Source organism: Somniosus microcephalus, chromosome 3 (genome assembly GCF_052327205.1).
Source record: "Somniosus microcephalus isolate GS21.2 chromosome 3, FLI_Smic_1.0, whole genome shotgun sequence".
NCBI lineage: Eukaryota > Metazoa > Chordata > Chondrichthyes > Squaliformes > Somniosidae > Somniosus > Somniosus microcephalus.
Window position 1 is genome coordinate 66,075,842 of NC_140989.1, and position 27,352 is coordinate 66,103,193.

General features: G+C 51.5%; 1 protein-coding gene across 3 annotated transcripts in view; it reads left to right on the forward strand.

The window, feature by feature from the left end:
• The first annotated feature begins 13,135 nt into the window (after nt 1-13,135).
• Nucleotides 13,136-27,352, forward strand: part of hhat (hedgehog acyltransferase) — a 390,783-nt gene continuing 376,566 nt past the window's right edge. The window contains exons 1-2 of one of the 3 annotated variants that reach the window (XM_085980888.1): nt 13,138-13,673; nt 13,758-13,924. In XM_085980888.1, the coding sequence (XP_085837014.1) occupies nt 13,795-13,924 (130 nt within the window). In that variant the 5' untranslated portion in view covers nt 13,138-13,673; nt 13,758-13,794. Of the gene's footprint in view, nt 13,925-27,352 lie in introns of all 3 variants that reach the window. The other 2 variants (XR_015076777.1, XM_085980882.1) reach the window with 2 other exon arrangements.

Below are 27,352 nucleotides of genomic sequence, written 5' to 3' on the forward strand. Positions count from 1 at the left end.
GTGATCCCACAAAAGGTGTTGGGTAGGGAATTGCAGGTTTTTGACCCAGCAATGATTAAGGAACAGTGGCATATGCTCAAGGTAGGATGGTGTGTGACTTGAAGGCGGTGGTGTTCCCATAATCTTGCTGCTCTTGCCCTAGGTTGTGGGGCTGGGGGGTGCTGCAAAGTAAGCTTGGTGAGTTACTAGAGTGCATCCTGTAGATAGTACATACTGCAGCTACAGTGTGCTGGTGGATAGCAAGTCCAATGGCGGGGGCATCAATCAAGCGAACTGCTCTGTCACGGCTGGAGTCGAGCTTCTTGAGTGTTGTTGCAGGTGCACCCATCCAGGTGAAAGGTCGTGAGGTGAGCCACTTAGTGCAGAGTACCTTGCCTTTGCCCTGCTCCTGTAGCCAAATTGTTGAAATGGCTGGTCAGTGGTGATCCCCAAGATGTTCATGCAAAGGATAAGTATATCCATGTTTGTAATATACTTATGCTTTAAGAACAACCACCTTAAGGAGCTTGAGCTTTTCCCTGGGAGGTAACTAGATATTCTTTGGTCTATGTGGCCACCTGGTGGACAACTACTGAAAATGAAACAATTAGTCAGAGGGCAAAAGTATCAACTTGTAGTGCTATTCCCTGTATATAAACAAATAATGCAGAATGCTCGAGTTTGCATGGGGGGGAGGGAGGGGAGAGTTAATTTTTAATTGTATGTTTTATTACAGAAACTTTTACATAATATACACAATGCATAACTAGCTCCTTTGGGACATACTGTTTTTGACTCATTTTAAATTCATATTATCTACTCATCATTCCCTAACCAGGAGCGTGCATGTAACCTAACCTTAACTTAAATTATTCAGTAGGAGTTCGGCAAACATGATCTAGGTGACTTGTCTGATATTTTGTGATTCCTTGCACAGTTGTACCTGGCTTCCATTTGGGCATTCTTCTTAATAACAAACCTGAGATTAGGAACAACAACAACAATGGGCGGAAGAGACCTCCCCAGGAGACCAACGCAGCCTGGTTGCACATTGCACAGGAGGACACAAGCAGAGATGTCGTCAGGGGGACCAGGCTTCAGTGGCACAAACCTTTCAATTATCTCAGTAGATCATGAAATGTTACTGCAAAGCCACACACAACCTCATCCTGCTGTGCCTCTCATCACACCCACATCACTCTGCCTTTCCTACCCTACTCCTGCACACCTTACTCACACCAACTTACCTTGCACCTCCACCCATCCCTCTCTATCTACATTATCACTTCCCCATCTCACTAGCCATCACACTCACCCTCATCCTAGTCCAATCATACCAACTAACAACACACAAGGGTAGACACTTGGGTGTTTTTAGCCAATGTTCATGTGAAGTTTCTGTTAATGTGGTGTCAAACATTGAAACCTTTATTTTCAACACGTTGCGTTCGTGGATGGATGTGTGTGCACCTTTGGAAGTGGCTTAGTGAGTTGCAGTGACTGGTGAGACTTAACGGTTCCCCCCGCAATAGTGGTGAGTGTGAAAGGAATGGCTTGGACATTGTAGGGATGCTTTATGGTGTTGGTGTGGGGTGGTGCCAACCTGGTGCATCATGTGGCAGCCAGGCTGTACAGAGTCAAGTGAAGTAAATCTGGCCATGGTGATGCCATTGCTGGCCTCCCGGGCAGCAATGTGGTTGGGTACTGATGCCCTGTGTCCTGTGCAGCATCAGTTGATTGCGGAGAAGGTTGGTGTTGTTAGTGCTGCTGGTGTGCCTGGTGCTGGGGTTGATTGTGGTGGGATACGGAGGACCAAAGTGAGATAGTTTCAAGGGCACCGATGCTGATGTAATAGATGGCAGGTGAAGTAGAGATGACAGAAGCGATCTGTCAGTGGCGAGAGAGGTTGTTCCAATGAGGTTACACTGGATAGAGAGTTTAATCCAAACACTTGCAACCGACATAAAGCTCATTGTGTCTTCCAAATGCAGGAAGCAACAGCTTCTGAGCATGGAAAGTGAACAGCTGTGAGATGGGAGCTTTTATAGCACATTTCAAGTTGTCAAGTAATGAAATGATTCCATGGTCATACAACTCCCGACCTGCTTACCTGGCGTGATCCCCGAGCAGCGTGGACCCCATGGGTGACCTTGTAAAATGTAAAGGTGAGCTCAAAATACTTCTTAATGGGCTGTTAACAAGGTCATAATGAACTGAATTGCCTCCCCCGCCGCTGCGTGTCGGGTCTGTTTAGCACTGACAAACCCGACATCTGGGAAAGGCGCGTGGCGGTGGCTTGACAACGGGGTCCTGAACCGCTGTCAAAATTTTTTTTCCCCCCACTCAACCTGCCACCGACCCCCCGGAAAATTCCCCCCAAAGAAATGTTAGGAAAGGCGACCAAAAGCTTGGTCAAAGAGGTAGTTTTTCAGGAGGAGAGAGAGGTAGAGAGGCGAAGAGGTTTAGGGAGGCAATTTCAGAGCTTAGGGCCTAGGTAGCTGAAAGCACGGCCGCCAATGGTGGAGCGATGAAAATCGGAATGCTCAAGAGGGCAGAATTGGAGGAACACAGAAGTCTTGGAGGGAACTTAATAATTAGGTGATTTAAAGCCTTTCGAACACTCTTAACTTGCAACAATTTCATTCATCTATAAAAATGAATCAATTCCATCAGGTCCAACCACCTTATTTAAATAATTTGTGCTTACTCCACTGTAGGCAACAGGATAACTAGATAATAACATTACAAATTAATTCACTTAATATCTATATCATATCATGTGTGTTTATTCCCTAGGCTGATCGCACTGGATAGAGAAAAGGCTATGGGCCCTGACAACATCCCGGCTGTTATGCTGAAGACGTGTGCTCCAGAACTTGCTGCGTCTCTAGCCAAGCTGTTCCAGTACAGCTACAAAACTGGCATCTACCCGACAATGTGGAAAATTGACCAGGTAAGTCCAGTCCACAAAATGCAGGACAAATTCAATCCGGCCAATTATCGCCCCATCAGTCTACACTCAATCATCAGCAAAGTGATGGAAGGTGTCGTCGACAGTGCTATCAAGCAGCACTTACTCACCAATAACCTGCTCACCAATGCTCAATTTGGGTTCTGCCAGGACCGCTCGGCTCCAGACCTCATTACAGCCTTGGTCCAACATGGAAAAAAAGCTGAATTCTAGAGGTAAGGTGAGTGACTACCCTTGACATCAAGGCAGCATTAGACCGAGTGTGGCATCAAAGAGCCCTAGTAAAACTGAAGTCAATGGGAATCAGGGGGAAACTCTCCACTGGCTGAAGTCTTACCTAGCACAAAGGAAGATGGTTGTGGTTGTTGGAGGCCAATCATCTTGGCCCCAGGACAATGCTGCAGGAGTTCCTCAGGGCAGTGTCCTAGGCCAAACCATCTTCAGCTGCTTCATCAATTACCTTCCCTCCATCATAAGGTCAGAAGTGGAGATGTTCACCGATGATTGCAGTCAGTTCCATTTGTAACTCCTCAGATAATGAAGCAGTCCGTGTACGCATGCAGCAAGACCTGAATGACAACTCAGGCTGGGCTGATAATTGGCAAGTAACATTCGCGCCACACAAGTGCCAGGCAATAACCATCTCCAACAAGAGAGTCTAACCACCGCCCCTTGACATTCAACGACATTACCATTGCCAAATCCCCGACAATCAACATCCTGAGGGTCACCACTGATCAGAAACTTAACTGGACTACCCACATAAATACTGTGGCTACAAGAGCAGGTCAGAGGCTGGGTATTCTGTGGCATGGGTCTCACCTCCTGCCTCCTCAAAGCCTTTCCACCATCTACAAGGCACAAGTCAGGAGTGTGATGGAATACTCTCCACTTGCCTGGATGAGTGCAGCTCTAACAAAATCCAAGACAAAGCAGCTCGATTGATTGGCACCCCATCCACCACCATAAACATTCACTCCCTCCACCACTGGTGCACCGTGGCTGCAGTGTGTACCATCTACAAGATGCACTGCAGCAACTCGCCAAGGATTCTTCGATAACACCTCCCAAACCCATGACCTCTACCACCTAGAAGGACAAGGACAGCAGGCGCATGGGAACACCACCACCTCCAAGTTCTCCTACAAGTCACACACCATCCTGACTTGAAAATATATTGCAGTTCCTTCATAGTCGCTGGGTCAAAATCCTGGAACTCTCTCCCTCACAGCACTGTGGGAGTAGCTTCACCACATGGATTGCAACGGTTTAAGGCGGCGGCTCACCACCACTTTCTCAAGGGCAATTAGGTATGGGCAATTAATGCTGACCTTGTCAGCAACGCCCACATCTGCTGAATGAATAGAAAAAAATGCCATAATTAACTTGCATTAAAAGAAACACTTAAGAGACTGCTCCACATCTGTTATCATCTAAAAAGAAGCCTGAATGTGGGGCTGAGGTATTCCCATATCCCAGTATAGCTAAAACTAAAATCCAGATAATATAGAAGAGATATTAGAAGCCCGCAAACCATCCTGACATGAATGGTTCTGTACTTTGAATAGATTGAAGTGAAGGGCCAAGAAATTCGAGTTCCGCCCAAAATGGGTGTTAAGTCAGTGGAACGGCTGTGCCTTCTGGTTTGTGCTGACGGGAGGCTCAAATTAAATTTGGGTTCAGGCCTCATTTCAATACCGCCGGCTAGTTGCTGCCACCAAATGGGTGTCCTGCTGCAGCTCGTCGGTTGTTGGAAGGCATAAAATTGGCCGGTTCCTATACTGAGCTGGCCAGCAGGTCGGGTCTGAGGAAGGTAATCCTGGGGGTGTCTTAAGAACATAAGAAATAGGAGCAAGAGTAGGCTATTCAGCCCTTTGAGCCTGCTCCACCATTCAATGAGATCATGACTGATCTTCTGCCTCCATTCACCGGCCTTGTCGCCATATCCCTTGATGCCCTTACTAGTCAGAAATCTATCGACTTCTGTTTTGAATATACCCAATGACTGAGCCTCCAAATCCCTCTGGGGTAGAGAATTCCAAAGATTCACCACCCTCTGCGTGAAGAAATTTCTTCTCATCGCAGTCCTGAATGGCCTACCCTTTATCCTGAAGCTGTGGCCCCTGGCTCGAGTCCCCAGCCAAGGGAAACATTCTCCCAGCATCCATTCTATCAAGCCCTGTAATAATTTTGTATGCTTCAATGAGATCCCCTCTCATTCTTCTGAATTCAAGAGAATACAGGCCTAGTTTACTCAATCTCTTCTCACCAAGGCCCTATATAATTGGAGTAAGACTTCTTTACTCCTGTACTCAAATCCTCTTGTAATGAAGGCCAGCATACCATTTGCCTTCCTAATGGCTTGCTGCACCTGCACACTCACTTTCAGTGACTCATGTACAAGGACACCCAGGTCCCTTTGAGCATCTGCATTCCCCAATCTTTCACCATTTAGGAAATATTCTGCCTTTCAGTTTTTTCTACCAAAATCCACATTATATTCCATCTGCCATGTTCTCGCCCACTCACTGAGCCTGTCGAGATCCCCTTGAATAACAACAGAAAACACTGGAAAAACTCAGCAGGCCAGGCAACATCTGTAGAGAGAGAAACAGAGTCAACGTTTCGGGTCGAAACCCTTCGTCAGAGATCCCCTTGAAGCCTCTTCACATCCTCGTCGCGACTGACACTGCCACCTAGCTTTGTATCACCAGCAAATTTGGAAATGTTACATTTAGTCCCCTCATCCAAATCATTGATATAGATTGTGAATAGCTGGGGCCCAAGCACCGATCCTTGCGGTACCCCACTAGTCACAGCCTGCCATCCTGAAAAAGACCCGTTTATCCCTACTCTTTATTTTCTGTCTGTTAACCAATTCTCAATCCATGCTAGTATATTACCCCCAATTCCATGTGCCCTAATTTTTGTCTTGAATGGATCAGCCGCAAGCTGGCTTTTTATAGGCCCGAATGGAGCATTCCTGCTTCTCCTAGGACCACAAAAATAAAACCTCAAAGTTTCCTTAGCCTTTATTTGAATGGACTGAATGGTCCCTTTATGGACCGGTGGTTAGGCCGCTATATGACTGGCACAACTAGACGAAGTGTGAGTAGTGCATGCTCTGCTCATTTGTACCTGAATTTTGCAATCGGGGTCCTACAACCCAGATTTGCAACTTTAAGCAGGCTTACGCCTGCTTCAGGTGGGCAGGCTGATTGCCCATTTACAGTCCTGCTTGAATATTACATCAGGTGGGCCTTGGGCATCAAAGGGGTGGCAGGTGCCCCATCTGATTTTTCAACTGCCAGTGAACCGATTTTCAGGCGCAAAATGGTCGGTCGTGAGTTGAATTCCTCTCCCAAGGTATCTTGTCCAAAAGTAAATAAATAACAGGGCACATCTACAAGGGGAATCATGATTAGCTGGAAGTCCGGCAGGGAGTGACTCCCAACCACCCTGACCCCACCAAATTTTTGGGGGTCAGGTTAATTTAAATAATTTAGGCGGACTCCTGGCAATATTCCTGCCACTGACTGGAGGGGATGAACAGCACTTTCAAGGGCCAATCATCATTAGAAGACTGTTTCTTTGGATTTGAAATAGGCTTACAAATTAGTGGACAATATCTGAGAGGATGGAGCCTCCAAGCCTTTCGAGAATGTAGTGAAGTGTGGTTGGTCCAAATAAGACTAATGAGAAAGGCCCTCTTTGAAGACAGTGGGGAGAAAGCCCTGAAGACTTATTACCCAGTGAACATAAGAACGTAAGAATTAGGAGCAGGAGTAGGTCATACGGCCCTTTGAACCTGCTTTGCCATTCAATAAGATCATGGCTGATCTTCGACCTCGACTCCACTTTCCTGCCCAATTCCCATACCCCTTGATTCACCTAGAGTCCAACAATCTATCTATCTCAGCCTTCAATATACTCAATGACTCAGCATCCACAGCCCTTTGGGGTAGAGAATTCCAAAGATTCACAACCCTCTTGAGTTGTTGTGCATGCTTTTGGCAAGGTTTGGAAATGGCTTGAAGTGGCATGACTGGGTTCTGTGTGAGTTGATGTGCACAGAGAAGAGCCTCCTGAGAAGGCCTCTCTGTAACGCAGCATTGTGCAGCATGCAGCACGTCACCACTAACCCAGAGATCTTAGACTGACTGTAAAGTAGAACACCTCCAAACCAATCCAGGCACCTGAAGTGTGCCTTAAAATCTGAATAATGTGCTCTATGATGGCAAAATTGACCTCGTTATAGCCAAACTCAGCTAGTGTTCATGTAAGGTTTTCAATATGGCTCTTAAACATTGCAAATCTGGTGCTATAGAGTTATTCAGCATACAGCATGACGTAAGAAAACTACTAAGCACTTGGTTTGAGTATAAAACAAGGCTTTAATCAACTGTTTCACAACCATGAGTTTCTAGTTACATCACTAGTTCCTGGTTACAAAAACGTCCTGAGCAAGCTGGGCCCACGCCCGGGTATTTATACTTTCCTTGGACGGCGCCACCAGCTGGCCGTCCAGTGTTATCTCATGAGTCATTTCTACATGAATGGTAAGATTCATGACACAGCACATGTAATAATACTTAAGCATACACTTAAAGGTTGTACTTACAACCACACCTAATGATGGTTGGTTGGGGTTTCAAACATATAACAGTTCTGAGTTCAGTTATCTTAGACCTTTACGAATCCAAATACTCATTACAAACAACTGTTTTTTACACTTTTATCTTACTCCTTCTACATGACAATCCACACAATTCTGTATGACATAATTATATAACAGTTAAAATACAATTCCATTAGGAGAATTTAATTGTCTTATCCTCCTGTCTTTCGGATGAGACGTTAAACCGAGGCCCTGTCTGCCCTCTCAGGTGGACGTAAAATATCCCAAGGCACTATTTCGAAGAAGAGCAGGGGAGTTCTCCCCGGTGTCCTGGCCAATATTTATCCCTCAATCAACATCACTAAAACAGATAATCTAATCATTATCACATTGCTGTTTGTGGGAGCTTGCTGTGCGCAAAGTGGCTGCCACGTTTCCCACATTGCAACAGTGACTACACCCCAAAAGTACTTCATTGGCTGTAAAGCACTTTGATAGGTCTGGTGGTTGTGAAAGGCGCGATATAAATGCAAGTCTTTCTTTTATCCATAACCAGTATTCCTTACTTAACAAGTTCTTTGTTATCTTATCGATAGTTTCACTTTTGTTCCATATAATTGCAATTTACCAAGTGAAACCTTTAATTATAAGTCTAAGTCTGTCTTTTTTTCTGTATCGTTTGTATCAATTAAAAAGATGATGTATGCCAGGATGTTTTCCTTTGCCAAACTAACTTATTTTCCAGTGCTTGCTATCAAATGATTAAACATCTCTGCTTTAATTAAGTCTCCTATTACTTCATCCTGAAACTGGCCATTTCTGCAGGGTCAGCCTTGGCCCAATAGCCCAGTGGTAATTAACTTGCCTTATATTTCCCTACTTAACAGGTAAAGACTAACGGTTAACATTACCACAATATAAAGAGAAATCAATAGTAGAACATTAGAAGACTTCAGGACCGTCTGATTAACCCTTTCCTTACACTAGTGTCCTTGGAATTTGTACAGGTGTCATCTACACACTTGCCTTTCTAGTGGAAGAAGTGCAGGCATGCTAGACTGCCTTAAAATGAAGGGATTATGGATGCTGCCAAAAAATAGAGTATATACTTGTGTGATGTGATGCTGCTGGTCACAAGCTAGTGGGGCATGGAGCAAGTGGAACCCTTTCCTCTTGATGTAGATGATGGAATGTGGGTGAAATCTATGGCTCCTTTTTACTTTGGAAAATCCCATCACCCTGTAACTAACAGTGCATTGTTGTACGAGTGCCGGTTGTCTATGGGGAGCAAGCAATACATGTGTGATCTCAAGCAAACAGTGCATCTGTGATTTTCTAGGTGCAGTTATGTACAGCTCATTTAACTAATGTCCTCTGAGGCAGGCTGAAATGACCCAATAGCATAAAAATTCAGGGCAGTCGTGGCCTTGAATGCCACTGGCAGTGCAGAGCCTAAAGTGGAGATGGGTTGCAGGTCATATTACAGCGTTTGGCATAACTCATTGATGGCTTCTCTTATGATCTACAATCTCTGCATGCACTTCTCCTGGGTTAGGTGAAATTAGAAGTACCTTTGTCTGTATATTCTGGAACGGGAGTACCACTTGGTTTATGTCATTCTCCTCCCGTGGTGCCTTACCAGTCTGTCCTATCATCTTCTTCCTCTTCCCTCTAGAACAGTGGTGGGCAAAATACGACCCACGGGCCATATCCAGCCTGTCAAGTCAATCTATCCGGCCTGCTGGATGGGACAGAAATAGAACACAAGCCGGAGTTCGAGCTGCACATTAGCCTATCCACTTTCACTTCTCATGGGTCAGAGATGGACCCGAACTGCAGCAAGGGAACACACAGTAATACTTGATTCAATTTATCAATTTGCAAAAGTGATTCTCCCTGCCCCAATCTTAAAAGGATCTATCCAGCAATTTAGGGCCCCAATGGCGTACGTCCATACCCAGAATGCACAGTGTTCTTGAAAATATATATATATTTTTTATTCGATTATGAGATGTGGGTGTCGCTGGCAAAGCCAGCATTTATTGCCCATCCCTAATCACTCTTGAGAAGGTGGTGGTGAGCCGCCTTCTTGAACCGCTGCAGTTCATGTGGTGAAGGTACTCCCAACAGTGCTGTTAAGTAGGGAGTTCCAGGATTCTGACCCAGCGACAATGAAGGATCGGCGATATACTTCTAAGTCAGGATGGTGTGTGACTTGGAGGGGAACTTGGAGGTGGTGGTGTTCCCATGCGCCTGCTGCCCTTGTCTTTCTAGGTGGAAGAGGTCATGGGTTTGGGAGTTGCTGTTGAAGAAGCCTTGGCGAGTTGCTGCAGTGCATCTTGTAGATGGTACACACTGCAGCCACGGTACACCGGTGGTGGAGGGAGTGAATGTTTAAGGTGGTGGATGGGTTGCCAATCAAGTGGGCTGCTTTGTCCTGGATGGTGTCGAGCTTCTTGAGTGTTGTTGGAGCTGCACTGATCTAGGCAAGTGGAGAGTATTCCATCACACTCCTTACTTGTGCCTTTTAGATGGTGGGGAGGCTTTGGAGAGTCAGGAGGTGAGACACTCGCCACAGAATACCTTGCCTCTGACCTGCTCTTGTTGTCACAGTATTTATGTGGCTGGTCCAGTTAAGTTTCTGGTTAATGGGGACCCCCAGGATGTTGATGGTGGGGGATTCGGCGATGATAATGCTGCTGAATGTCAAAGGGCAGTGGTTAGACTCTCGCTTGTTGGAGATAGTTATTGCCTGGCACTTCTGTGGCATGAATGTTAGCTGCCACTTATCAGCCCAAGCCTGAATGTCGTCCAGGCCCTATCCATTTTAGTGTCGAGTCATGGCTGCTCATCTCCATGACTCTTTTGGTACCCACAGTATGACAGCAGGGGAGTTCTCATCGCCGTCTTAGACATGGGAATGGATCCCGGAGCACAAAGACTCCAGGTAACGATTGCAGTTCAGGCCTTGTGAAGTCTTGGGCTCCCGTACTCAGCACACTAAAAAGAGAACACCTCTCGCAGCAGAGCCTCGAGCCTTGGGCAGACTCAAGCCACGTAGAATTTCAGTTCAACATGTAATCAATCGATGAATCATTTCATTCACTTAGTAATGGGAGGTTTTACTATTTTACACTACAATTTGTGTATTTAAGATAGTATCTGAATTTATGTTTATGCAATGATCCCTCTCATTTTCTTTTTGTGCGTGGTCCCTTTAAATTTGCTGCACAGCCGCGCATGCATAGTATCTCTTCCAGCGGCAGGAGCTGGAGAGCGGCCTGCAAGGGACCACGCGATTGGTGCGTGACCGCGCGGCCTCGCGATTGGTGCATGGCCACGCACCTTAGGGGGAACATTGGTGTGTGGCTCTCAGCTGCTCACCAAAACTTGTTAAGTGGTCCTCCAGCCCAAATAATTGCCCACCCCTGCTCTAGAAACACATTCAGGGGTATTCCCAACGGAGGACTCATTGTGGCTTTTTTTAAATGGGAAAAAATAGGAGTCTTACAGGAGAAGACACAAAGGGAGATGTAGAAACAATTGTTACTCTGAAAAACCAAAACAGAATTAAGAAATAAACATTTTAGACTTGCTATACCTGCTGTGGCCCTTCTGTTGTTAACTTAGAACTTACCAATGCTAAACAGCACCCACTAGACCTCTACCTCCAAGTCTTCTTTAATTACCTTTTTGGCCTTTCGATGTGCTTGCTGCCTATCCAATTCAGATCCTGGATGGAGGGTTATTTAAATAATTAGGGTGGATGCCAGGGCCATTTAAACTGCTGGTGGCCATCTCAGCTAGGGGTGAAGGTAAATTGTAGTGTCGGCTGAAGATATGAGAGAGAAAAAAAAATCTTGAAAGTTGACATTTTTTAATTTGCCACTTTGATCAATACAATGAATCACTCTGTGGTCCTTTAAAATGTAACCGTTTGTCATCTTGTAATTTGCACCTTATTATAATATGCGTTCCCTTGTTTGGGTAATCATATTATATATTCAATATTACTTGCAGCTGGAAATCCCAGAAGTTGTGGTGGGTGGCAGGGAACTGATAAAATAGCTCCACACCTGATTTTCTTTGCCCACACATAACTGAAGAAGAAAATAATCTACCTCCTTATCTTTAGAATTCTAGTGCAAAATGCACCAACTGAAGTGTCAAAAGTTAATTTTTTTGAAGAAGCATAGACCACAGACAGCTTAGATGTACAGTTTTCAAATGTCTAAAATTACCAGGACACGGATTGACACACTAGATTAAGTCAATATTGTAAAATATTCAGACTGACAATTCTAAAGGGAGTGCAGGAACAGAGAGACCTGGAGGTATATGTGCACAAATTGTTGAAGGTGGCAGGGCACGTTGCGAAAGCGGTTAAAAAAGCATACGGGATCCTGGGCTTCATAAATAGAGGCATAGGGCTGGATTTTCATTCAGAAGTCGGGACTACAACTTTCGGGTTGTAGTCCCGCCTCCATCGAGATGTGGCCAATCCACGCGATTTTCACTTGATTGACCTTGTTGAGCCCACCCAGCGGGCTCAGCAGGCCAATTAAGGGCCACCTGGCAACAGGTGACGTCACAGACTGAAATTTCATCTGTCAAGACGTGTTGACAGATGAAATATCAGTGTTTCACAGCTGTTTGAAGCTGTCAAACACTGACAGTCTTACTTCTAACCTGAGTCTTTCTACACAGACTGAGTTAGAAATCTCGCCGGCACTGAAAGCTGCAGGCTGTCACTTTTGACAGCTCGCGGCCATTCTGCTTTCTGTGCCGGCTGAATGATGGACTCCCGAAACATAGAGGAAGGAAGGCTGTAAAGGTAAGTACAGGTAATTTAAACTTCTTTACACACTTTAGACACACCAAACACACTTACCTTTGCACTCATGCACCCATCACTCACCTGAACACCGACATCTTGACCCCTCCAAGTCCTTCAACCTGACGGCCCGACTCCTCTAACTTGGCGTGGTTTGGAGCCGTCGGGAATCCCACACGACAACCTTCAAAATAGGGATTAGGCTAAAAACTGCCTGTTAATTACCTGTTAACAGGCAGTTAATTGGCACTAATCCCTTCCCGCCTCGGGTCGGCGGGTCCCAGTGCGGAGCCCCGCCTCCTTTGAAACTTATGTGGAGGCGGGTTTTGGGCGGGATGGTGTCGGGACCCCCGAATTCGGGATTTTAGCCCCCCGCACGCCTAAAAGCCTGCCTCACGGCACACTGAAAATCGACCCCATAGAGTACAAAAGCAAGGAAGTTATGATGAATCTTTATAAAACACTGGTTCTACCTCAACTGGAGTATTGTGTCCAATTCTGATCACCGCACTTTAGGAAGGATATGAAGGCTTTGGAGAGGGAGCAGAAAAGATTTACAAGAATGATTCCAGGGATGAGGGACTTCAGTTACATAGATAGACTGGAGAAGCTGAGGTTGTTCTCCTTAGAGCAGAGAAGGTTGAGAGGAGATTTGATAGAAGTATTCAAAATCATGACAGGTCTAGACAGAGTAGATAGCGAGAAACTGTTCCCATTGGCGGAAGGGCCGAGAACCAGAGGGCACAGATTTAAGGCGATTGGCAGAAGAACCAAAGGCGACATGAGGAAAAACATTTTTACGTAGCGAGTGGTTAGGATCTGAAATGCAATGCCTGAAAGGATGGTGGTGATGGAGGGAGATTGAATTGTGGCATTCAAAAGGGAATTGGAAAAGTTCCTTTAGGAAAAAGATTTGCAGGGCTACGGGGAAAGGGCGGGGGAGTGGAGACTAGCTGAAGTGCTCTTGCAAAGAGCAGGCACGAATGGCCTCCTTCTGTGCTGTAACCATTCTATGAGAGGAAACTCAAGTACAACTAAACGCACCAGACAAGTAAGAACTTTCGAGGAACGCATCAAGTTTCCCTCCAGAACCTATTGCCGGCTGCAACAGTCGGTTGGCAATGGTGCAGCCATAATCAGGTTTCGGAAAGAAACATCATCCGTGGCCGAGGAAGGAGGGATTCGGACACCAGTTCAGCAGCCGGGGCAGGAGCCTGAGCTGCGGGGCTGGCGCGGGGCCCGGGACACAGGAGGAGCAGCGCGTGCTGCAGGTGAGGCGGCAGCGTTGGTGCGGCTCGCGCTACACTGCTCACCTTTCTTTACCGGACTCTGTCCTTGCTGGGTTTTTTTTGCAGCTGACTCCCACTCTGCGTGACCGGTGTTTACGGAGCGATGCGCTGCAGCGGAGGAGCCGGAGAATCGCAGAGCGCAGCCCTGCCGCCCTGGGAACTCGCCTTCTACCTCGCTATCACCGTCGGATTCCACTTTTACTCCTTCCACGAGGTGTACAAAGTCTCCAGAAGTAAGAGCGCTTCCTGTCCCAGGCGAAGAGATGCCATGCACTCCTTGTTTATATCTGCTGCGCTGCGTAAAAGTAACTTTAAATTTTTTAAAAAGTTGCAGACAATTTTTATATTGTCTCTCCCAATAAACATTCAAAATGTAGGATCAAAATGAGCAGTCAAAACATTCCAGAGGAAAGATGAAAAATAAATCCAAACGCCTGGAAATCTGAACTAAGAACTGAAAATGCTGTAAAGTACAAGAGACAAATACACAAGTCGGCCAGCATCTGTAAAGAAAACTTAGGAATGGTCTGTGCTCAAAATACTTTTCACTTTATTGCTGCTCGCTCCCTATATTTGATGGACCAAATGTAATATATCCAAGTTTGCTGATACAAAGCTGGGTGGGAATGTAAGTTGTGAAGCGGACGCAAGGAGGCTTCAAGGGGATATAGACAAGCCGAGTGGGCAAAAACATGGCAAATGGAATATAATGTGGAGAAATGGGAAGTTAGCCGCTTTGGTAGGAAAAATAGAAAAGCAGAGTATTTTTTAAATGGTGAGAGATTAGGAAATGTTGGTGTTCAGAGAGACGGAGAGAGCAATGAATTAGGAAAGCAAATGGTATGTTGGCCTTTATTACAAGAGGATTTGAATATAAGAGTAAAGATGTCTTACTGCAATTATATAGGCCCTGGTGAGATCACACCTGGAGTATTGTATATAGTTTTGGTCTCCTTACCTAAGGTAGGATATACTTGTCATAGAGGGAGTGCAACGAAGGTTCACCAGACTGATTCCAGGGATGGGGGGGTTGTCCTATGAGAAGAGATTGAGTAGACTAGGCCTATATTCTCTCGTGTTTAGAAGAATGAGAGGTGATCTCATTGAAACTCATTTCCAATCCTCTCTGGCTACAGGTGTGGTGCTGGAGGACTGCTAATGTGGTACTGTTCTTTAAAAAGGGAGAAAGGCATAGACCGAGTAATTACAGGCCAGTCAGCCTAACCTCGGTGGTGGGAAAAGTATTGGAAAAAATTCTGAGGGACAGGATAAATCTTCATTTAGAAAGACACGGATTAATCAGGGACAGTCAGCATGGATTTGTTAAAGGAAGGTCGTGTCTAACTAACTTGATTGAATTTTTTGAGGAGGTAACAAGGAGGGTCGATGAGGGTAGTGCATTTGATGTAGTCTATATGGATTTTAGCAAGGCTTTTGATAAGGTCCCGCATGGCAGACTTGTCACGAAATTAAAAGTCCATGGGATCCAAGGGAAAGTGGCAAGTTGGATCCAAAATTGGCTCAGAGGCAGGAACCAATGGGTAATGATTGAAGGGTGTTTTTTTGACACGAAGGCTGTTTCCAGTGGGGTTCCGCAAGGCTCCGCACTGGGCCCTTTGCTTTTTGTGGTATAGATCAATGATTTGTACTTCAATGTAGGAAGTATGATTAAGAAGTTTGCAGATGATACAAAAATTGGCCGTGTGGTTGAAAATGAAGTAGAAAGCTGTAGACTGCAGCAAGATTTCAATGGACTGGCCAGGTGGGCAGAACAGTGGCAAATGGAATTCAATCTGGAGAAGTGTGAGGTAATGCATTTGGGGAAGGCTAACGAGGCAAGGGTAGGACACTGAGAAGTGCAGAGGATCAGAGGGACCCTGGAGTGCATGTCCACAGATCCCTGAAGGTAGCAGGACAGGTAGATAAGGTGGTTAAGAAGGCATACGGAATGCTTGCCTTTATTAACCGAGTCATGGAATATAAGAGCGGGGAGGTTAAGCTTCGACTGTATAGAACACTAGTTAGGCCGCAGCTAGAATACTGCATGCAGCTCTGGTCACCACATTACAGGAAGGATGTGATTGCACTAGAGAGGGTGCAGAGGAGATTTACGAGGATGTTGCCTGGGCTGGGGAATTTTAGCTATAAGGAAAGACTGGATAGGCTGGAATTGTTTTCTTTGGAACAGAGGAGGCTGAGGGGAGATTTAATTGAGGTGTATAAAATTATGAGGGGCCTAGATAGAGTGGAGAGGAAGGACCTATTTCCCTTAGCAGAAGGGTCGATAACCAGGAGGCATAGATTTAAAGTAATTGGTAGGAGGTTTAGAGGGGATTTGAGGAGAATTTTTTTCACCCAGAGGGTGGTGGGGGTCTGGAACTCACTGCCTGAAAGGGTGATAGCGGCAGAGACCCTCATCACATTTAAAAAGTACTTGGATATGCACTTGAAGTGCCGTAACCTACAAGGCTACGGACCAAGTGCTGGAAAGTGGGATTAGGGTGGATAGCTCTTTGTCAGTTGGCACGGACAAGATGGGCCAAATGGCCGCCTCCTGTGCTGTAAATTTCTATGATTCTATGATGAAACATACAACATTCTTACAGGGCTTGGACAGGGTAGATGCAGGGAGGATGTTTCCCCTGGCTGGGGAGTCTAGAACCAGGGGCCACAGTCTCAGAATAAGGGGTCAGCCATTTAGGACTGAGATGAGGAGAAATTTCTTCACTCAGAGGGTGGTGAATCTTTGGAATTCTCTGCCCCAGAGGGCTGTGGAGGCGCAGTTGTTGAGTATATTCAAGACAGAGATCGATAGATTTATGGATATTAAGGGAAGCAAGGGTTATGGGGATAGTGCAGGAAAGTGGAGTTGAGGTAGAAGATCAGCCATGATCTTATTGAATGGTGGAGCAGGCTCGAAGGGCCAAATGGCCTACTCCTACTCCTATTTCTTATGTTCTTGTATTTCTAGCATTTTCCAGTCTTTACTAGCAATAACGATATGAGCATTGATTTTAGCTACTCTTTGTTACTGCCTGAACTGCTGGGAAAGGGAGAACAATGGAACAGCAGACTTTTGTTGCCATGACATTCTATGCAAATAAGGAAAAAAGATCTTGCATTTATATAGTGCATTTCTTATTCTCGTGACATACCCAAAGTGCTTTATAACCAATGAATTCGTTTAGAAGAGCAGTAATGGTTTTGTAGGTAAATGCAGCAGATAAACGAGTAATCAGTTTGATGTCGCTTTACAGCACCAAAAATGGTGTACACGTGCCCAAACATGACAAGCCACACTCAGTCTATGAACCAACTGGTAAGAGGAAACGTCAAGGCTCTATACTAGTGTTACCTATTGAGAATGTGATCATATCTACAGAGAGCCGAAGCAATAGGCAACATTACCCCAAAACTGTTAATCATCACTGCAGTTTCACACATGAAGCAACAGCAGGAGAGTTTCCTCCCGTAGAAATGAGCGCGGCAGTAAGAATGTAACTGAGGATATGAGAATTCTACATGCAGACATCATTGATGCATACGTAAATGTCAAAAGCTATGTCAAACCCACATTGACCATACAGATGCAAAAGTCTTGCTTGTTATCACTGCAGAAAGAATTGAATGCAAAGAGAAAGAGGATACACGTATGTATAAACTAGTTATCCACTCAGGCAAGGCAAGGCAATGGTGAATAAACTGTTCAGATTGCCCGTAGTGCTAACTGATGATGCCAATGGGTCAGCCGTGGCTCAGTGGGTAACACCCTTGCCTTTGAGTCAGAAGGTTGTGGGTTCAAGTCCCACTGCAGAGACTTGTGCACAAAAATCTAGGCTGACACTCCAGTGCAGTACTGAGGGACTGCTGCACTGTCAGAGATGCTGTCTTTCAGATGAAACGTTAAACTGAGGCCCCATCCACTCTCGGGTGGGCGTAAAAGATCCCATGGCACTATATCGAGGAAAAGCAGGGGAGTTATCCCCGGTGTCTTGGCCAATATTTATCCCTCAATCAACATCACTAAAACATATTGAGGGAGAAATTGAGTATAGCCCCGTTTGGGGCGCCAGCCTCGCCAGGGCGCTAAAAGTAGCACCCCGGAAACATTTGCCCCCCACCGGAAATTGAGTTGTTGCGCCCCAAAGGGAAGTGCGGTGCTACTGGAGGTGCCCCGCATCCCTCTTGGGGCGCTGCGAGTGAATATCGTGGCACAACGTGCCGCGGTATTGCAGGCCTTCCTCCCCTTCTTAAAGGGGAGGGGCCTTGTGCAGCGCGATCTGGGGTCCAGCTGGGAGTGGGAGTGCAGGCAAAAGAGCCCGGCACCGAGGAGAAGTGCCGGACTCTTGGAGCGCAGCCGGCACTCGGTTGGGGGGGGGGGGGAGCGCAGGCAGGTGCTGGCAGGCGGCCAACAACAAAAATGGCCGCCCTGCACCTCGCCTTTAATTTGCGCATCCCTGGCCGCAGGTAGGCCCCCCTGAACCCGTCGGACATTGCGTCCGGCGGTAAATCGGGGCGCTGCCAAATATTGCGGCCGGGGCATCAGCGGGGTGCTGCGCACACCGATGATGTCGGCAGCGGCGCAGCGCTAACGGTTAGCGCCACCACTAACGTCCCGCGGAATTTAGCGGGAGGCGTGGGCAGTGCCGCGCCCGGGCGCCAGTTGGCTTGCGACCCACTTAGCGCCCTCTTAAGGCGCTAACGGGTGGCGCAACCTACTGAATTTCTCCCCCATTATGTGGTCATTATCACATTGCTGTTTGTGGGAGCTTGCTGTGCGCATATTGGCTGCTGCGTTTCCTACATTACAACAGTGACTATACTTCATTGGCTGTAAAGTGCTTTGGGACGTCCTGAGATTGTGAAAGGTGCTATATAAATGCAAGTCTTTTTTCTTTTCAATGTGCAGTCTCTCTGTCTCTCCAGATCCAACTGGGTTCGAAGTAGGCCTAAGCCCACAGCACAAACGTACTCGCTAACAGTCCCACTCATAGGATTGCTGGTATGGGAAATGAAAAATATATCATACTTGTACACCCTTTTAAGGCTAGGAATGAAGCATATTGCTCCGATAAGGTTTTAAAAATCTTTACTCTGCATGCAGTCATGCTGCACTTGACCTGCAAGTGCTTGATGCAAACAGCGGGGTGTCTGAAAGGGGAAAGGATTCCATTTTTGAGTGTTAATATCCTTCCCCATGATGAAAATTCATAAAGAGAAAATTGTTATTTTAACATTCAAGTACTTTATACGTTATTTAGAGAACTGAAATAATCCTGTAGATCAGTATTTATGCTGTACGTTTACTTGAAACCTGAAAGTTTCATAGGACATTACGTTTGACATGATCTTTGCATATTATGTCATTTTAAAAACAGCCAGAGCTTGTACTTCTCACCGTTGTATAGATATATGCATCCATTTTTGGTGCCGTAACACTCTTGGAAATATTAATAGCATTTCAGTGGTAAAATAAAATGAATGATTTTTATTCCATTGGGATAAATTCTTCCATTAAATAAAATTGCAAACACTACAAATAAGAATGAATTTACAATCTCACTACACATTGCAGAGAGGATATCCTCCCCTATTGTGATCCAAGAAATGCTTTAGGATGCAATACATTTCAGAAAATCAATTTGAATAAAAACATACACAGGTGTGTACTGCAATACACAGGAACCCTTCATAACCTTGCCTAACAAAAATCAGTCAATGTCAGTTTTTAAATGTTCAGTTGACCTAACCTTAATGGCTTTTTGTAGCACCCTTTGTGTGCTTTCTGACATCACCCCTGAATGGGCTAGATCTAATTTTAAGGTTCTGCTCACTGTTTCCTCTAAGCTGCACAGCTGCGTGCGCGCTCACTAATCCCCGAGCTCCCGTGCAGTTCAATTGAAAAGCCGAGCTGAGAACTGGACAGTAGCTGGAGCGGGGAAGGGGCCCAATACACAATGGGCCCAGGAATCCAGACAGTTGCTTGCAAGTCTTGCAGAGTCCGAGCCGATCCCAATTGCAGCTCTTGACGTGTGTGTTCCGATGGTTGATGGGTTTTTGTGTAACATCAAGATGGGTTTGGTTTTCTCCCTTGAACTTTGACCTTTCAGCGGGAGAATCCCCCTGCACTCTGATTATTTGCCTTTCAGCCTTCTGTGCTTGCTCGCAGTATACCGGAGACGCGCAGTGCCCAGTTGGGCGATGCTTTCGTTGGCTCTATACAGAAGTCAGGAGATCTGTTGGTGGCCGGTGGGGGGAAGATTGAGGATCGAAAGGGGAGAGGGAGTCAGAGACTTAGGGGGGAGAGAGAGGGAGACTTTGGGGGGAGAGAGAGCGGGAGACTGAGGGGGGAGAGAGAGAGGGAGACTGAGGGGGGAGAGGGAGACTGAGGGGGGGAGAGAGAGAGAGGGAGACTGAGGGGGGGGGAGAGAGAGAGGGAGACAGGGGGGGGGAGAGAGAGAGGGAGACTGAGGGGGGGGAGAGAGAGAGGGAGACTGAGGGGGGGAGAGAGAGGGAGACTGAGGGGGGGAGAGAGAGGGAGACTGGGGGGGAGAGAGGGAGACTGAGGGGGGGAGAGAGGGAGACTGAGGGGGAGGAGAGAGGGAGACTGAGGGGGGGAGAGAGGGAGACTGAGGGGGGAGAGAGAGGGAGACTGAGGGGGGGAGAGAGAGAGGGAGACTGAGGGGGGGAGAGGGAGACTGAGGGAGGAGAGAGAGAGGGAGACTGAGGGAGGAGAGAGAGAGGGAGACTGAGGGGGGGGAGAGAGAGGGAGACTGAGGGGGGAGAGCGAGGGAGACTGAGGGGGGGAGAGAGAGAGGGAGACTGAGGGGGGAGAGAGAGAGGGAGACTGAGGGGGGGAGAGAGAGAGGGAGACTGAGGGGGGGGAGAGAGAGAGGGAGACTGAGGGGGGGGGGAGAGAGAGAGGGAGACTGAGGGGGGGGGAGAGAGAGAGGGAGACTGAGGGGGGGAGAGAGAGAGGGAGACTGAGGGGGGGAGAGAGAGGGAGACTGAGGGGGGGAGAGAGAGGGAGACTGAGGGGGGGGAGAGAGAGGGAGACTGGGGGGGAGAGAGGGAGACTGAGGGGGGAGAGAGAGGGAGACTGAGGGGGGAGAGAGAGGGAGACTGAGGGGGGGAGAGAGAGAGGGAGACTGAGGGGGGGAGAGGGAGACTGAGGGGGGGAGAGGGAGACTGAGGGGGGAGAGGGAGACTGAGGGAGGAGAGAGAGGGAGACTGAGGGGGGGAGAGAGAGGGAGACTGAGGGGGGGAGAGCGAGGGAGACTGAGGGGGGGAGAGAGAGAGGGAGACTGAGGGGGGGGAGAGAGAGAGGGAGACTGAGGGGGGGGAGAGAGAGAGGGAGACTGAGGGGGGGAGAGAGAGAGGGAGACTGAGGGGGGGGAGAGAGAGAGGGAGACTGAGGGGGGGGAGAGAGAGAGGGAGACTGAGGGGGGGGAGAGAGAGAGGGAGACTGAGGGGGGGGGGAGAGAGAGAGGGAGACTGAGGGGGGGAGAGAGAGAGGGAGACTGAGGGGGGGAGAGAGAGGGAGACTGAGGGGGGGGAGAGAGAGGGAGACTGGGGGAGAGAGAGGGAGACTGGGGGGGAGAGAGGGAGACTGAGGGGGGAGAGAGAGGGAGACTGAGGGGGGGAGAGAGAGAGGGAGACTGAGGGGGGGAGAGGGAGACTGAGGGGGGGGAGAGGGAGACTGAGGGGGGGAGAGGGAGACTGAGGGGGGAGAGGGAGACTGAGGGGGGAGAGGGAGACTGAGGGGGGAGAGGGAGACTGAGGGGGGAGAGGGAGACTGAGGGGGGAGAGGGAGACTGAGGGGGGAGAGGGAGACTGAGGGAGGAGAGAGAGGGAGACTGAGGGGGGGAGAGAGAGGGAGACTGAGGGGGGGAGAGCGAGGGAGACTGAGGGGGGGGGGAGAGAGAGAGGGAGACTGAGGGGGGGGGAGAGAGGGAGACTGAGGGGGGGAGAGAGAGAGGGAGACTGAGGGGGGGGAGAGAGAGAGGGAGACTGAGGGGGGGGGAGAGAGGGAGACTGAGGGGGGGAGAGAGAGAGGGAGACTGAGGGGGGGGGAGAGAGAGAGGGAGACTGAGGGGGGGGGAGAGAGAGAGGGAGACTGAGGGGGGGAGAGAGAGGGGAGACTGAGGGGGGAGAGAGAGAGGGAGACTGAGGGGGGGAGAGAGGGAGACTGAGGGGGGGAGAGAGAGAGGGAGACTGAGGGGGGGGAGAGAGAGAGGGAGACTGAGGGGGGGGGAGAGAGAGAGGGAGACTGAGGGGGGGGGGAGAGAGAGAGGGAGACTGAGGGGGGGAGAGAGAGAGGGAGACTGAGGGGGGGAGAGAGAGAGGGAGACTGAGGGGGGGAGAGAGAGGGAGACTGGGGGGAGAGAGAGGGAGACGGGGGGAGAGAGAGGGAGACTGAGGGGGGGGGAGAGAGAGGGAGACTGAGGGGGGGAGAGAGAGAGGGAGACTGAGGGGGGGGAGAGAGAGAGGGAGACTGAGGGGGGGAGAGAGAGAGGGAGACTGAGGGGGGGGGAGAGAGAGAGGGAGACTGAGGGGGGGGAGAGAGAGGGAGACTGAGGGGGGAGAGGGAGACTGAGGGGGGAGAGGGAGACTGAGGGGGGAGAGGGAGACTGAGGGGGGAGAGGGAGACTGAGGGGGAGAGGGAGACTGAGGGGGGAGAGGGAGACTGAGGGGGGAGAGGGAGACTGAGGGGGGGAGAGGGAGACTGAGGGGGGAGAGGGAGACTGAGGGGGGAGAGAGAGAGGGAGACTGGGGGGGAGAGAGGGAGACTGAGGGGGGGAGAGAGAGGGAGACTGAGGGGGGGAGAGAGAGGGAGACTGAGGGGGGGGAGAGAGAGGGAGACTGAGGGGGGGGAGAGCGAGGGAGACTGAGGGGGGAGAGAGAGAGGGAGACTGAGGGGGGGGAGAGAGGGAGACTGAGGGGGGGAGAGAGAGAGGGAGACTGAGGGGGGGGAGAGAGAGAGGGAGACTGAGGGGGGGGAGAGAGAGAGGGAGACTGAGGGGGGGAGAGAGAGAGGGAGACTGAGGGGGGGAGAGAGAGAGGGAGACTGAGGGGGGGGGAGAGAGGGAGACTGAGGGGGGGAGAGAGAGAGGGAGACTGAGGGGGGGAGAGAGAGAGGGAGACTGAGGGGGGGGAGAGAGAGAGGGAGACTGAGGGGGGGAGAGAGAGAGGAGACTGAGGGGGGGAGAGAGAGGGAGACTGGGGGGGAGAGAGAGGGAGACGGGGGGAGAGAGAGGGAGACTGAGGGGGGGAGAGAGAGGAGACTGGGGGGGAGAGAGGGAGACTGAGGGGGGAGAGAGAGGGAGACTGAGGGGGGAGAGAGAGGGAGACTGAGGGGGGGAGAGAGAGAGGGAGACTGAGGGGGGAGAGGGAGACTGAGGGGGAGAGGGAGACTGAGGGGGGAGAGGGAGACTGAGGGAGGAGAGAGAGGGAGACTGAGGGGGGGAGAGAGAGGGAGACTGAGGGGGGAGAGCGAGGGAGACTGAGGGGGGGGAGAGAGAGAGGGAGACTGAGGGGGGGAGAGAGAGAGGGAGACTGAGGGGGGAGAGAGAGAGGGAGACTGAGGGGGGAGAGAGAGAGGGAGACTGAGGGGGGGAGAGAGAGAGGGAGACTGAGGGGGGAGAGAGAGAGGGAGACTGAGGGGGGGAGAGAGAGGGAGACTGGGGGGGAGAGAGGGAGACGGGGGGAGAGAGAGGGAGACTGAGGGGGAGAGAGAGAGGGAGACTGAGGGGGGGAGAGAGAGGGAGACTGGGGGGGGAGAGAGAGGGAGACGGGGGGGAGAGAGAGGGAGACTGAGGGGGGGAGAGAGAGGGAGACTGGGGGGAGAGAGGGAGACTGAGGGGGGAGAGAGAGGGAGACTGAGGGGGGGAGAGAGAGAGGGAGACTGAGGGGGGAGAGAGAGAGGGAGACTGAGGGGGGAGAGAGAGAGGGAGACTGAGGGGGGGGAGAGAGAGGGAGACTGAGGGGGGAGAGGGAGACTGAGGGGGGAGAGAGAGGGAGACTGAGGGGGGGAGAGAGAGAGGGAGACTGAGGGGGGAGAGGGAGACTGAGGAGGGAGACTGAGGGGGGAGAGGGAGACTGAGGGGGGAGAGGGAGACTGAGGGGGGAGAGGGAGACTGAGGGAGGAGAGAGAGGGAGACTGAGGGGGGGAGAGAGAGGGAGACTGAGGGGGGGAGAGCGAGGGAGACTGAGGGGGGAGAGAGAGAGGGAGACTGAGGGGGGAGAGAGAGAGGGAGACTGAGGGGGGAGAGAGAGAGGGAGACTGAGGGGGGAGAGAGAGGGAGACTGAGGGGGGGAGAGAGAGAGGGAGACTGAGGGGGGGAGAGAGAGAGGGAGACTGAGGGGGGGGGAGGGAGACTGAGGGGGGGGAGAGAGGGAGACTGAGGGGGGGGAGAGAGGGAGACTGGGGGGAGAGAGGAGACTGAGGGGGGGGAGAGAGGGAGACTGAGGGGGGGAGAGAGAGGGAGACTGGGGGGAGAGAGAGGGAGACTGGGGGGGAGAGAGGGAGACTGAGGGGGGGAGAGAGAGGGAGACTGAGGGGGGGGAGAGAGAGAGGGAGACTGAGGGGGGGAGAGGGAGACTGAGGGAGGAGAGAGAGAGGGAGACTGAGGGGGGAGAGAGAGGGAGACTGAGGGGGAGAGGGGGAGACTGAGGGGGGGAGAGGGAGACTGAGGGAGGAGAGAGAGAGGAGACTGAGGGGGGGAGAGCGAGGGAGACTGAGGGGGGGAGAGAGAGAGGGAGACTGAGGGGGGGAGAGAGAGAGGGAGACTGAGGGGGAGAGGGAGACTGAGGGGGGGAGAGGGAGACTGAGGGGAGGAGAGAGAGGGAGACTGAGGGGGGGAGAGAGAGGGAGACTGAGGGGGGAGAGCGAGGGAGACTGAGGGGGGGAGAGAGAGAGGGAGACTGAGGGGGGAGAGAGAGAGGGAGACTGAGGGGGGAGAGGGAGACTGAGGGGGGAGAGGGAGACTGAGGGGGGAGAGGGAGACTGAGGGGGGAGAGAGAGGGAGACTGAGGGAGGGAGAGAGAGGGAGACTGAGGGGGGGAGAGAGAGGGAGACTGAGGGGGGGAGAGCGAGGGAGACTGAGGGGGGGGGAGGAGAGAGAGAGGGAGACTGAGGGGGGGGAGAGAGAGAGGGAGACTGAGGGGGAGAGAGAGGGAGACTGAGGGAGGAGAGAGAGAGGGAGACTGAGGGGGGGAGAGAGAGGGAGACTGAGGGGGGGAGAGCGAGGGAGACTGAGGGGGGGGGGGAGAGAGAGAGGGAGACTGAGGGGGGGAGAGAGAGAGGGAGACTGAGGGGGAGAGAGGGAGACTGAGGGGGGAGGGGAGAGAGAGGGAGACTGGGGGGAGAGAGGGAGACTGAGGGGGGGAGAGAGAGGGAGACTGAGGGGGGAGAGAGAGAGGGAGACTGAGGGGGGGAGAGGGAGACTGAGGGGGGAGAGGGAGACTGAGGGGGGGAGAGGGAGACTGAGGGGGGAGAGGGAGACTGAGGGGGGGAGAGGGAGACTGAGGGGGGAGAGGGAGACTGAGGGGGGGGAGAGGGAGACTGAGGGGGGGGGGAGAGGGAGACTGAGGGGGGGGGAGAGGGAGACTGAGGGGGGGGAGAGGGAGACTGAGGGGGGGGGAGAGGGAGACTGAGGGGGGGGAGAGGGAGACTGAGGGGGGAGAGGGAGACTGAGGGGGGAGAGGGAGACTGAGGGGGGAGAGGGAGACTGAGGGGGGGAGAGAGAGAGGGAGACTGAGGGGGGGGAGAGCGAGGGAGACTGAGGGGGGGAGAGAGAGAGGGAGACTGAGGGGGGGGGAGAGAGGAGAGGGAGACTGAGGGGGGGGAGAGAGAGAGGGAGACTGAGGGGGGAGAGAGAGAGGGAGACTGAGGGGGGGGAGAGAGAGGGAGACTGAGGGGGGAGGAGAGAGAGAGGGAGACTGAGGGGGGAGGAGAGAGAAGGGAGACTGAGGGGGGGGAGAGAGAGAGGGAGACTGAGGGGGGGAGAGAGAGAGGGAGACTGAGGGAGGAGAGGGAGACTGAGGGAGGAGAGGGAGACTGAGGGAGGAGAGAGGGAGACTGAGGGAGGAGAGAGGGAGACTGAGGGGGGAGAGGGAGACTGAGGGGGGGGGAGAGAGGGAGACTGAGGGGGGAGAGAGAGGGAGACTGAGGGGGGGAGAGAGTGAGGGAGACTGAGGGGGGGGAGAGAGGGAGACTGAGGGGGGGAGAGGGAGACTGAGGGGGGAGAGAGAGGGAGACTGAGGGGGGGGAGAGAGAGGGAGACTGAGGGGGGGAGAGAGAGGGAGACTGAGGGGGGAGAGAGAGGAGACTGAGGGGGGGAGAGAGAGAGGGAGACTGAGGGGGGGGGGAGAGAGAGGGAGACTGAGGGGGGGGAGAGAGAGAGGGAGACTGAGGGGGGAGAGAGAGAGGGAGACTGAGGGGGGGGAGAGAGAGGGAGACTGAGGGGGGGGAGAGCGAGGAGACTGAGGGGGGGAGAGAGCGAGGGAGACTGAGGGGGGGGAGAGAGCGAGGGAGACTGAGGGGGGGGGAGAGAGAGAGGGAGACTGAGGGGGGGGAGAGAGAGAGGGAGACTGAGGGGGGGGAGAGAGAGGAGGGAGACTGAGGGGGGAGAGAGAGAGGGAGACTGAGGGGGGAGAGAGAGAGGGAGACTGAGGGGGGGAGAGAGAGGGAGACTGAGGGGGGGAGAGAGAGAGGGAGACTGAGGGGGGGAGAGAGAGGGAGACTGAGGGGGGGAGAGAGAGGGAGACTGGGGGGGAGAGAGGGAGACTGAGGGGGGAGAGAGAGAGGGAGACTGAGGGGGGGAGAGAGAGGCTGAGGGGGGGGGAGAGAGAGGGAGACTGAGGGGGGGTAGAGAGAGAGGGAGACTGAGGGGGGGAGAGAGAGAGGGAGACTGGGGGGGGAGAGAGGGAGACTGAGGGGGGGAGAGAGAGGGAGACTGAGGGGGGGGAGAGAGAGAGGGAGACTGAGGGGGGGAGAGAGAGAGGGAGACTGAGGGGGGAGAGAGAGAGGGAGACTGGGGGGGAGAGAGAGAGAGACTGAGGGGGAGACTGAGGGAGGAGAGGGAGACTGAGGGAGGAGAGGGAGACTGAGGGAGGAGAGAGGGAGACTGAGGGGGGAGAGGGAGACTGAGGGGGGAGAGGGAGACTGAGGAGGGAGACTGAGGGAGGAGAGGGAGACTTTGCGGGGAGAGGGAGACTTTGGGGGAGAGAGAGCGGGAGACTGAGGGGGGGGGAGAGAGAGCGGGAGACTGAGGGGGGGGAGAGGGAGTGAGGGAGACTGAGGGGGAGAGAGGGAGACTGAGGGGCGAGAGGGAGACTGAGGGGGGGAGAGAGGGAGACTGGGGGGGGAGAGAGGGAGACTGGGGGGGAGAGAGAGAGGGAGACTGAGGAGGAGAGAGCGAGGGAGACTGAGGGAGGAGAGAGAGAGGGAGACTGAGGGAGGAGAGAGAGAGGGAGACTGAGGGGGGGGAGAGAGAGGGAGACTGAGGGAGGAGAGAGCGAGGGAGACTGAGGGAGGAGAGAGAGAGGGAGACTGAGGGAGGAGAGAGAGAGGAGACTGAGGGGGGGGAGAGAGAGGGAGACTGAGGGGGGAGAGAGAGGGAGACTGGGGGGGAGAGAGGGAGAGAGAGAGGGAGACTGAG